A 12,339-nucleotide genomic window follows, 5' to 3' on the forward strand; every position below is an offset into this window, starting at 1 on the left:
TCCATCTTCTTTAATTTCTTTCAGAAATGTTTTGTAGTTTTCAGTGTATGACTTCTGCATTTCCTTGATCAAATTGATTCTGAAGTATATTATTCTTTCTGGTGCTATTATAAATGGAATTTTTTCTTAATTTCCTTTTCAGATTGTTCATTGGTAGTGTATAGGGTTCAGTAGACACCCTTGAGATCTATTATATTGATTATTGTGTTGTTTACATCTTCGATTTCATTCCTTGTTTTCGGTCCTCTTCATACCCTCTAGTTCCATCCACATCATGGATTTTTTTTCTATACAAAAATCTTCATTTTTTTTTAAAGATTTTATTTATTTATTCAACAGAGAGAGAGACAGCCAGGGAGAGAGGGAACACAAGCAGGGGGAGTGGGAGAGGAAGAAGCAGGCTCATAGCGGAGGAGCCTGTTAACCGCTGCGATCCCATAACGCCGGGATCACGCCCTGAGCCGAAGGCAGATGCTTAACCGCTGTGCCACCCAGGCGCCCCCAAAAATCTTCATTTTAACGTTTAAAAGAATCACATGCATGATTCATCCTGACCATTTTACCAGGCTTGGCCACCCAATAAGTTACTCACAAACGTAGGTACTTGGAAGGTTACTGCATACTTCTTTCACTGATGGAGTCAGAGTGAAGTGGCCAGTCTCCCCACAGTCAGAGCCCAACTTCCAAATGTCAAGATTTCATTCTTTTTTGATGGCTGAGTAATATTCATATCTATATCTATATCTATCTATCTATCTATATATATCTCACATCTTCTTTGTCCAATTACCAGCCAGTGGACAGTTCAGCTCTTCCCATACTTGGCTATTGTGGACATTGCCACTATAAACATTGGGGTGCAGGTGCCTCTTCGAATCAGTATTTTTTTTTAAAGATTTTATTTATTTATTTGACAGAGATAGAGACAGCCAGCGAGAGAGGGAACACAAGCAGGGGGAGTGGGAGAGGAAGAAGCAGGCTCATAGCAAAAGAGCCTGATGTGGGGCTCGATCCCATAACGCCGGGATCACGCCCTGAGCTGAAGGCAGACGCTTAACCGCTGTGCCACCCAGGCGCCCCCGAATCAGTATTTTTGTATCCTTTGGATAAATACCTAGTAGTGCAATTGTTGGGTCGTAGTATAGTTTCATTTTTTTTTTTTTAGGATTTATTTATTTGGGAGAGAGAGAGCAGGGAGAGGGGCAAAGGGAGAGCGAGAGAGAGAATCTCAAGCAGACTCCCTGCTGACCATGGAGACTGATTCAGGGCTCGATTTCATGATCCCGAGATCACGACCTGAGCAGAAATCAAGAGTCCAACATTTAACTGAATGAGGCACCCATGCCCTGGATAGTTCTATTTTTAGCTTTTTGAGGAACCTCCATACTGTTTTCCAGAGTGCCTGCACCAGTTTGCATTCCCACCAACAGTGTAAAAGGGGTCCCCTTTCTCTGCATTCTTGCCAACATCTATTGTTTCCTGAGTTGTTCATTTTAGCCATTCTGACTGGTGTGAGGTGGTGTCTCATTGTGGTTTTAATTTGTATTTCCCTGGTAATGAGTGATGTTGAGCATTTTTTTTCATGTGTCTGTTAGCCAATTGTATGTCTTTGGAGAAATGTCTGTTCATGTCTTCTGCCCATTTCTTAACTGGATTATTTATTTTTTTGGGTGTTGAGTTTGATAAATTCTTCATAGATTTTGGATACTAGCCCTTTATCTGTAGTGTCATTTGCAAATATCTTCTCCCATTCTGTCGGTTGCCTTTTAGTTTTGTTGATTGTTTCCATCACTGTGCAGAAGTTTTTATCTTAATGAAGTCCCAATAGTTCATTTTTGCTTTTGTTTCCCTTGCCTCTGGAGATGTGTCTAGTAAGAAGTTGCTACGGCCAAGGTCAAAGAAGTTGCTGCCTGTGCTCTCCTCTAGGAATTTGATGGATTACTTTCTCACATTTAGGTCTTTCATTCCTTTTGAATGTATTTTAGTGTTTGGTGTAAAGAATTGTCCAATTTCATTCTTCTGCATGTTGCTATTCAATTTTCCCAACACCACTTGTTAAAAAGATGGTCTTTTTTTCCATTGGATATTTTTTCCTACTTTGTCAAAGATCAGTTGACCATATAGTTCTGGGTCCATTTCCGGGTTCAGTATTCTGTTCCACTGATCTATGTATCTGTTTTTGTGCCAGTGCCAAACTGTCTTGATGATTATAGCTTTGTAATAAAGCTTGAAGTCCGGAATTATGATGCCTCCGGCTTTGGTTTTCTTTTTCAACATTACTTTGGCTATTCGGGGTCTTCTCTGGTTCTGATATTTCTTTCTCTATAAGGTGTACATTCTTTGATATGTTTTTTGATGATTTTATTTATTTATTTATTTAGAGTAAAAGTGCCAGTGGGGGAAGGGGCAGAGGCAGAGGGAGAGAGAGAAGTCAAGCAGACTCAATGCTGAATGTGGGGGGATGTGGGATCTCACAACCCTGAGATCATGACCTGAGCTGAAATCAAGAGTTGGACACCTAGCCGACTGAGCCACCCAGCCACCCCTATTCTTTGATCTTTGATTTATAAGATAAATTTATAAGATAAATAGGAAGGCTTATATTTTTGTTCTGGTGTTTACCATTGTATTTATACCTTTAAAAAAACCCTCAGTTTCAAAACTCTGTCTGGCTTATCCATTTTTACTCATACTTTTAACTCCCACCTATTGCCTGTTTTATCAGTCAGGGTCCAATCAGGAGAGAAATCACACAGTAATTTGAATGGGGGAAGTTTAATATAAAGAATTATTAACTATAACAGGGGACTGAAGTACCAAGGCATTGACCAGTAATAGGAAAATGAACTCCAAAGCATATAGAAATAGCAGATATAAGAAGCAATTACTCCCCACCCCCACCAGGCTCCATTTACAGCAAGGCTGTGCCCAGAAGAGCACCTCCCTTCCTACCCATAAGTCTGAGATCCAGATCTGGTTGGACAAAGCATGCCTGTGGCTCACAGGGTGGCAGAGATGTTACTGTGGTTCTGTGCTGGTGGAACTCGCTGGAAAGCCATTTTGTAGGGTGCCTGGGAAGCCTGTTTATGCGGAGGTGTCTCACTGGAGATACTTTATTTTATTTTTTTAAGATTTATTTTTTTAAGAGAGAGAGAGAGTGGGCACAAGTCAGGGGAGGGGCAGAGGAAGAAGCAGACTTCCCATTGAGCAGCGAGCCCGATGTAGGGCTTGATCCCAGGATCCCAGGATCATGACCTGAGCTGAAGGCAGACGCTTAACTGACTGAGCCCCCCAGCGGCCCCTCTCACTGGAGATACTTTGCTGCAAAACTGTCACGCACTACAGGAGGCTGGTGCTGGCACAGCCATGGTGCTGAATCTGCTTGACGCTTGGAGCCTTGGGTCCTGGAGAAGCTTCAGGGGATGGTCTCGCAGGTCCCTTAGGAGGAGGAAGGAAAACTTCCTTCTGCAATGGCTCCTCTGCGCCCTCTGCTGACAAAGCTTAATAGTGAGCCAGCGGCACGGGCCGATATTTAAAGGGGCCTGATTTATTTTCACAGAGCAGCCAATAAGAGTGAACTTGGAGCTGAGAGTCACCCGTGCCCCACCAGTGAGCTTTAGCCTATTTTCCTCCCTCTCCCTTCTTCTCCCACGCTTTTAATTACGTTAATTACATTAATTATTGCAATATAAAACATTTTTTTACATATTTACCCTCATGCCACCTTTGTTTTAGCCTCAGGTCATATATACGTAGATTCATCATCTCTCGGTTGGAAGAAGTGCATTCCCTTTCAGACTGGCTCCTGGGCGCCCAATTCCTGAAGCACTTGCTGAAAAACAGAAACCTGTTTCCTATGGCCTTGATACTTGAAGGACAACTTGTTTGAATATAAAATCCTTGGTTCACAAAAAGTGCCGGCCCACTGCTGTATTGCTTTGTGTGTTGGCTTTTAAAAATCTGATGCCATTCTGATTCCTTTGCCTTTGTAAGTTATTTGGTCTTTCTTCCTGAAGATCTTGAGCATTTTTTGGTTTGTTTGTTTGTTTTGAGAGATTGACAGTGAGGGAGCCAGTGGGGGAGGGGCAGGGTGAGAGGGAGAAAGAAAATCTTAAGCAGGCTCCATGCCCAACCTCACTGAGAGCATGACCTGAGCTGAAATCAAGAGTTGGAAGCTTAACCAACTGAGCCACCCAGGTGCCCCTTAAGAATTCTCTCTCTCTCTCTTTTTTTAAAAAATATTTTGAAATCTAATGGTTTTATGAGGATGTGTCTCAACATTGATTGTTCTGGGATAATTTTCCAAGTTTCCCAGTGGGCCCTTCAATGTGCAGATTTTTTGCTCTTGGAAAGTTTTCTTGTTGTGTTAAATATCAGGTCTGGTTCATCGTTTCGTTTTTCTTCTACGACTCCAATAATACAAATGGGACTCCCTCTTTGACAATCTTCCACCGTTATCGTGTCCTGACTTCTTCTTTATCGCATTTTCATTCTCTTGGTTGTTTTCCTTTCTTCACTGTCCCTTATTATATATTTATTTGAGCCTATTCTCCTTTGGGCATCTTACAATGTAATCTGTATTCTGGATAATTTTGTCTGTTTCTTCCATTTCTCTCCTGAGTTCAATCAATCTTCTTCATTCTTTTCCTGCGTTCTATCAGTTTCCATCCTTTTCCAAATTTCTCATTCTGGGTGATTTGGCTTATCCTCAAACGCTTGTTCTGAGCATATGTAGCTCTGTTCGGAGTGCGGGTTCAGCTTCCTGCTGCTTTGTGGCTGTTAATTCAGGGATGTGTGTAAATTTCCCTTGGTTGATATGCAATGAAATTCATTTTTTGATATTTTGCAATGACTCCATATGACCCTGTTAAGCTTTCCTTGCTCATTTTTGTGGCGCTGGGCGTTTTCTTCCAAGTTTACTGATCTCTCTTCTGCCTCATCTGCCGAGTCCAGATGCTTTCATGGGTTTGTTTGGAGAGTGGGGAAGGAGCTGTGGGTCCTTTGATTTTGTTCTTTCATCTTGCAGAGCCGTGAAATTTCTCCATTTGCTTCTCCTTTGACAGCCAAATGCCAAAGGCGCTTCTCCCTTCCTTTTTGCCCTTTGCTCTCCCCGAATCTGTGTGTTTCAAGACTGCCCAGTCAAATCACCATGTACTTCGAAATCCCCGTCTTGTAGTCAAAGCTCTGACCTGCTCTAGACATGTCTTTACATTTTCGGACTTTAGGTGGACTCAGTCTTTCTGGGAGGTCTTCCATCAAGCGTCGGCCCCGACTAGCTCCCCTCTTCTCCTCTTCTAGTTTCTCTCTGCCAGTCTGCCCAGAGCCCGTGTGGGGTGGGGCTGGGACGGGGACGGGGATGTGGGAGACCATGAGCTGTCACTTGTTTTTTGCTTGTTTTTACTTACAGGTAGTTTTAAGCTTGAGCATTTTATCTCCAGGTTATACTGAGGGTTGGTTTTGTGTAATTATATCTTTCTCTTCTCTTTATTCCATATTATTTTTTTGGCGTGTAGGAGATGGGACCCTGCGCTGCTACCAGCATTGTCTTTACCCATCTGGAAGTCTGTCTCAAAATATTTGCTTCTCATCCCTGCAGCTTTGGGCCTTGCTAGTTCAGAGTCCTTGGTACCAAGAGTGAATGCTAACGGACACAGCACTGGTTCTTTTGAATGGGAAGGGAAGAGCGCTACCTTGTCATTTTGCCCTCATCATGCCTTGGAACCAATAGCTCTGAAAGGACGATTGGTCCTGGTGATCAAGGAGGAAATTGTTGTGGCCACACAATGGAGAGGGAGGGGGAGTCCCCAGGACTGCCAGGCTCAGTAATGACGTTCACTCAAAAAAACTAAAGACACTCAACGCAGGCAGACTTACCAAGGACTCAGTCCTCTCAGGGATGAAGGTCACCTTACTAGGTCAAGAGCCTGAAAAAAAAAAAAAAAAAAAAATATATATATATATATATACACACACATACATACATATGTATATAAAATGGATCATAGAAGAAATAAGTTATAAATACCAATCTAGGGTTGAGAGAGAAAATACAAAATGCCCGATTATATCTGAATTTCAGAGAAACAACTTTTTTGGGTGTGGGGGCAAAAGTAGGTCCGAATGTTTGGGACATATTGATATGAAAAAATTATTTGTTGTTTCTTTGAAGTTACCTGGACACCCTGTACAATATTCTTATTTGCAAAAGCTGGAAGCCCCAGTTATGGCCTTGTAACTCATTACACAATACTTTCCTCCTTGCAAGTAAAATATAGCTTAATTCCAATATTCCTCCCCATATCTTTTCCCCTGTGTCATGTGAAGTGTGCGTTATAACTGATTACCTTCCTAATCCAGTGCGTTCGCTACAGAGTCCCGGGACGGGGTCATGACTCAACTATCAAGCATCTCCATGTCCTTGAGCATTTCCGCAGCGGCCATACCAGGGTGGGGGGTGGGGGGCCAGGAGCCCAAGTGCTAGCAGGGAATGTTTTGCCCCAGAACTGACACTCTATGTTTCAGTAGCCAGAGCTGGTCTCAGGGCCGGGCCTAACCTCAGGGAGGTGGGGAAAGGTATGAATGTACCGGGAAGTGGAGAACCAGCAACTGGCTCACATTGCTAATGTCCAGACAGGTGGCCAGGGGCTGATGGAACTTGGGGTCTTCCCTTTTGGGAGGAAGTCTTGGTTGTAGGAGGGGTTGTTGCGGGAGCAGGTGGTTGTTGCTATGACCTTCGGGAAGTGAAGTGTGAGCAGGGGTACTTGGGCATGGAGCATACACGGGGGTGGACCGTGTGGACGGCGTGGGCTGGGAACTCATGTCCATCCCTACCTTCCTAGGTGTACCGAGAGGATGCAAAGCTAAGAACTTGAATTACTCAGACATCACTTAGTCCAGTTAAGCACACGCGTGCCTTGTGATTCTGCTCCTAGTGTGTGTCCCAGGCACTGTCACAGAGACACGTGAGGGGACATATATGACGTCCACTGTGTCAGGTGTGTGTGTGGGGGGGGGAGTTGGAGGTCATCGGGGCCCAACACTGGAGAGGTGGGTGGATGCATGGTTGGCTCGACAGACAAAGGGATGGTTGGTGAGTCCTTACGCAGGCCAGTGATCTTAATCTTAGGCTAAGGATTAACCCTACCTCCCGCGTCTGAGGCAAAAAGAAAACAAGCGTTCTCCAGACTCCCCTCTGCTGGAGGTCTGTGGGAGACACACGCGGCCCACTCACTGATGCCCTCTGAAGGACCTGGGCAGAAGGAACCAGGCCAAAGCCATTTGGCAACTTTGGGAGCTCAGCCTTTCTGTAGGGTGCCCACACACCAGCTTCTTGGGGGTCAGGAGGCCATGCTGGCAGCCCCACCCGCCTTCCAGCGGCCGGCCCAGCACCAGGTGCTGAGAGGAGCTGGACGGCAGGCAGGGAGGGCAGTGTGTTCTGGAACTCACCAGGCCGAGACTGGTTCCCGGAGGCCCCTTTCTCTAGCCTTCCCAGCCACCTTAGAAGGAGCCGGGTATCCGCAAACAGCTGGACAAGCTTGTTTCCTGGAACCAGCCCCTTCCTGATTTGCCGTAGCTGGCTCAGATCACACGACTGACCGCCGTACCTCAAACTCTGGACAGACCTCCTGGCCTGACCTGGAACAGCCCCGCTTGTCCCAGGCCCTGCTTCCCTTTCCCATCCTGCCACAATTAGGAGGGGCAGGAATGGCCCACAGGAACCTGTGGGCTGGGAGCCCAAGAGGAAGGGGCCCTTCACCAGCAGAACAGTTAGGCCCGAGCCCTGGTCCTTCTGGGGCCAGCACTGCTGACTCCTGCTCCTATGACCTCCCAGGGGCTGGCCCCAGTACGGGGAGGCCTGGCCGCTCTGTGGCCCTCTGGCCTATGCAGCTCTCCCTTCTGACGGTGTGGTAATGGAAACCTGCTCCGAGATGACAAAACCCGATTACTAACCAGCTGGGTGACCACAGGAAAATCATTCAACCCCTCTGGCCTACAGATTTCCTCATCTGTGGGGCCCCGCTGAGCTGTTGCAAGCATGCCGTGAGGCCCCATTGTCTGTGGAAAATACCAGCTTCGTGCCTGGCAGCAGAGTTGGCCTCCATACATTTGAACCCAAAGTATCTCACATGTTTGGGAAAAGGACAAGGGGGACTAGTTTTTCCTACCTGGAAAATTCTCAGGTCCACAGGTTGGGTTGGAGCGAGGAAAAGTCGGCTTTGCTGTAGCGCACATCGGGGGGGCTCCCTCTCGCCGGCTCCCAGGCTATGCTGACGGGCCCTTCCTAGAGCTGGCTCCGATCACTACAGCATGGGGAGCCCCCTCCCTGGGGAGGGGCCACCGGACCACTGCAGCCTCCTGTTTCTGGCCTTTGGACCGTCGTCCTAGCTAGTCTGAGCTCCCTGGGGCAGGGACCCCACAAGCTCTGGTGCTGAAAAGCCCTGGTCCCCGGTGAGGAGGCCTAGGGCCAGCTCCCACGTTCCTAAGTTGCTCCATGGCTTTGGGCTGAGCCCCGACCCTCTCTGGGAAGCAGAGACAGTATATTTTTTCTCCTCCTTGCCAGGCAGGAAGAAACTTTGGAGCCCTGCAATACGGGGGTTCCTAGTCTGGAAGTTTTCCAGGAGCCTCTGCCCCCCGCCCCAACCCCGCTGTGTGCATGCCCCCAGCCAGGGCTCAAAAGAAAACAAACTAGTGAAGGTCATTGGTGAATGTAAGGTTTGTTTCTTTTTTTAAGAAAGGAGCTACAGGACTGTGTTCTGGCCCTCAGTGCCCTCCTTGGGCAAGATCATCTCAGGTTCTGGCCTGGCCTCCAGGTTCAGACAGCGGCTGACAGCCCGCGGAGGTAGTCCCCGGCCAGGGGCAGCACAGCCCAGTCGTCTGTCCGTAGGGCCACAGGCACTCCGTCCACCTGGGCTGCCTCCAGTCGCAGCAGCAGCCTCGAGTCTGGGGGCAGGCGGATGGCCACATGATAGCTGGTGGGGGGCTGGGCCACCACCACAAAGGGCTCCAGGTGGCAGGACACCAAGGCCTCCAGCCCCTGTGGCCCAAGAGGGCACCAAAGGCGACTCTCGGTGCCCTTTGGCAGGCAGGAGTCCCAGAGCTCCTCGAAGAAGCCCTGCTTGTCCCCATCGGGAGCCTGGGGGAAAGGCAGGAAAAGGTCAGCAAAGTTCACAGGCAAGGGCGGCAGGTGGGCATGGCACGTGAGGCCGGCGGGGGTGGTGTACAGGGCACGCACGCCCAGCTGCGTGGGAGCCGGGTGGCGGGGCTGCAGAGGCAGGAGCAGAGGGCGGCAGGGGCGGCCCGGGAGCAGGCAGGGCACGTGGATGGCCCCCAGGGGCGCGTAGAGCTGTCCTTCTACGCGGAAGCGCAGCTCCAGAGAGTAGACGGGCTCCAGCACCTCCACTCGCAGCCGCAGCACGGGGACCGCGCCTGCTGCTTGGCGGGGCCCCACACTCAGCCGGATCGGGGCCGGGGCCTCCTGCACCATCAGCACTGCGGCGAAGCCCTGGTTCTCGGCCACCAGTGAGGAGGTCAGTGCAGGGGCGGCCAGCGAGGGGCCCAGGGCCACCCCCAGCTTGGGCCCCGCCAGGTGGGCCAGGAGGATGTAGTAAAGGCGTGCGTGGTCCCGCCCATCAGGGTCCTCCAACTGCCTGGCCAGTGCCTGCAGCAAGTCGGCCAGGCCTTCCCCGACACCTGCCCGCAGCAAGGCCCGGCAGACCTGCAGCAGGGCCTGCTGGAGGCCCCAGTCCGTGCAGTGGGCCGCCTCGGCTTGCAGGAAGCTGAGGGTGGCACTTGGAGCGTTCCCATCTGCCACTTTCGCCAGTATCTGCAGGTGCCAACGAAGGGCCTCGTCCCTGCCCGGCCTGGACACCACCTCTTGCCGCAACACCGCTCTCAGGGGCTCCCCCAGCTCAGGGCCCACCCTGTCCAAGAGATCCACAAAATGGGGAGCCAGCGCAGGCCGGGTTCGGTACAGTCGGGCCAGTCCATGGGTCAAGGGCGTCAGCACTGCAGGCTGCGTGGCTAGACAGTGAACGACCAGGTAGGAGGCCTGGAAGCAGAGGGTGGCCAAGGCCTGGGGGCCCCCATCCAGGGCTGCCCTCTGCCGCAGGCCAACCAGCAGCTCCTCCAGGTACTGCCGGGGGCTCCAATCCTGGCCTTTCTCCTCCTTTTCTTCATCTTCCGCACAGAGCAGGCACAGCAGATGCAGGCGGGCCAGGAGGGCCATCGGGTCATGCAGGAGACTGGGCAGGAGGCCACGGCACAGCCGGGGCGCCAGCAGCAGGGGGGCGGCCTCCTCGCCTGTGGGGCCTAGAGGCCAGTTCTCAGGGAAGTTCAGCAGGCAGTGCAGGTAGAAGAGATGGGTGGGCAAGGGCAGGGCTGGGTGCTGGGCGGCCAAGGTGAGCCGGCGGAGCAGCAAGGCCTCATCCTGGGCCGTGAACAGGGCTTCGCCAAAGGCTGCCTTGAGTGCCAGAAGGGCATGCAGCAGCGTCAGCTGGGCCGTGCCCAGCAGCCGTACCAGCTGTGGCTTGAAGAGCACTGGTGGCTGCCCCCGAAGACCCCGCAAAGCCCAGCCCAGCAGCCACAGAAGCTGGGCCTGAGCCACCGGAGTGAGCAGGTAGGAAGAGTCCAGAAGCTGGGCCACAGCAGCCCGCAGCTCCCGGGCCTCCTCAGGATTGGGCTCCAGCACTGCGAGGCCACACTCCTCCTCCTCAGCTGCCGGCCAGCTGGGTGCCTGGGGCTGAAGGTGGGCATCCCCTTCCTCGGCTAGTGCCCAGTTCCAGGGACCACCAGCCGTGGGCGTATCCCCCGCCACGAGCAGGCCCTGCAGGCCCGCCCTCGCCCTGGCCTGTATCACCAAGGTGTTGCGCAGAGCAAGTGCCAGCAGCAGGCTGAGCGGCTGGACTGGCCCTTCCTGCCCCAGCAGGCCCCGGAACAGCCCCAGGCAGCCCCCCAACAGCCCAGGCTTGCAGCTCTCCAGCTCCCGCAAGCACTCACACGCTGTGGCCTGCAGGGGGCGCTGCTCCGAGGCGGGGCCAAAGCCTCGCCCCAGATCGCGGCCTGAGGCCAAGCCAAGAAGTAGGGGCAGGAGCCGGCGGGAGGCTCCCGAGGTGGGGCCCAGCGCATCTCCTGCCGCCAGGGCTGTGGTGGCCGCCAGTAGCAGGGGCCGCCGCAGGGCTGAAGGCCGTGGGGGCAGAAGGACCAGGGTGTCCAACAGGGAGGTGGCGGCTGCCTCGGCCGTAGCGGCGTCCGGCCACAGCTGGGCTGGGTACTCCAGGCTGAGGGCCAGCAAGGAAACCTGGGGATGGGGGATTTGGGTGAGAATCACGAAAATGAGGTTCGGGGCGCGGTGGGCTGAGGTGACCAGATGGGCCAGGGCAGGGGGTGCACGCAAGGGCCTACCTTGGTCTGTTCGCTCAGCTTCTCACTTCTCAGTTCGCTCAGCAGGTCACGACCCAGATCCTCACCCTCGGGACTGGCCATGAAGGCGGACGGGCTGGCCCGGAAGGCGCCCAGGCGCTGGGCCCAGGCTTCCCGGCTCAGGGGTCCCATGGTCCGGCACCCAGGACCCTGCAAAGAAGCGAGGGAAAGTCAGGCCCGCGGCCGCCAGAGGGCGCCCGAGCAACTGCGCGCACCCCGAAGGGGCCGCCGTCACCCCGGGGCCGCCTCGCAAATCTCAGCCGCCCCCTGCCACGCGTAGACGCCAACGGGTTCCCCGCGCCCGGATCCTGAGATGAAACCGAGAAGTTTCGGGGGCGACGCCAGAGCGGCAACCAAGGGTCCCCGCGGGGCAGGGCCGCCAGCGCGGGGTGCGTGCCGAGGGCTCATTAGGCCTCCCGCCAGCTGCCGGCACCGAAACCACAGCGCCGCCCCGGCCCCCGGCGCCCGCGGTAACGGGCCGGCCGCTCTCACCGCGCCTGACTCAGCCGCCGCGGGCGCTCAGGCCGGCCGGCTCCTTCCGGGCCGGCGGNCGCACGGCGCGTGGGCGGCGGGGGCGGGGCCGTAACGGGGCCACCGCCTCCCCTCCCGCCCCGCCAGCAGGTGCCGACTCGCCGGTTTCGCTGGGGCTGAGTAACTGTCCCGCTGCGCGCGGGCCCCCCTTCCCCGAAACCGCCTCAGGCCCGGGCAGAGGCGGTGGAGTTGGGTGGGCCCGGGCTCCCGGATGCCGGGGTCCCGTCCGCGTGCGGGCTGCGATCCCAGGGCCTTCCGGGGGGCAGCGCCCGCCATGCCCGCGAGGATGGCAACCAGCGCGCCCCCCGCTGGCGTCCGGGCGCTCCGCACCCTCCGGGGGCGTGGGGTGTGGGTCTCTGGGCTCCCAGGGTGCCCGCTGGGGGGTGTGCA

The 12,339-nt window shown here is 53.5% G+C and overlaps 1 protein-coding gene across 1 annotated transcript; it reads right to left on the reverse strand.

The window, feature by feature from the left end:
- Positions 1–8,702: 8,702 nt before the first annotated feature.
- AP5B1 (adaptor related protein complex 5 subunit beta 1) lies at positions 8,703–11,976 on the reverse strand. Its single transcript, XM_034645994.1, has 3 exons — positions 11,911–11,976; positions 11,401–11,568; positions 8,703–11,296 (listed from the first exon to the last, which is right to left on the reverse strand). The coding sequence occupies exons 2-3, from the start codon at positions 11,548–11,550 to the stop codon at positions 8,813–8,815; spliced, it is 2,634 nt and encodes an 877-aa protein (XP_034501885.1). The 5' UTR covers positions 11,551–11,568; positions 11,911–11,976; the 3' UTR covers positions 8,703–8,812.
- Between the last annotated feature and the right edge of the window lie 363 nt (positions 11,977–12,339).

The sequence above is a fragment of the Ailuropoda melanoleuca genome, chromosome 16, assembly GCF_002007445.2.
Source record: "Ailuropoda melanoleuca isolate Jingjing chromosome 16, ASM200744v2, whole genome shotgun sequence".
Classification (NCBI taxonomy): domain Eukaryota; kingdom Metazoa; phylum Chordata; class Mammalia; order Carnivora; family Ursidae; genus Ailuropoda; species Ailuropoda melanoleuca.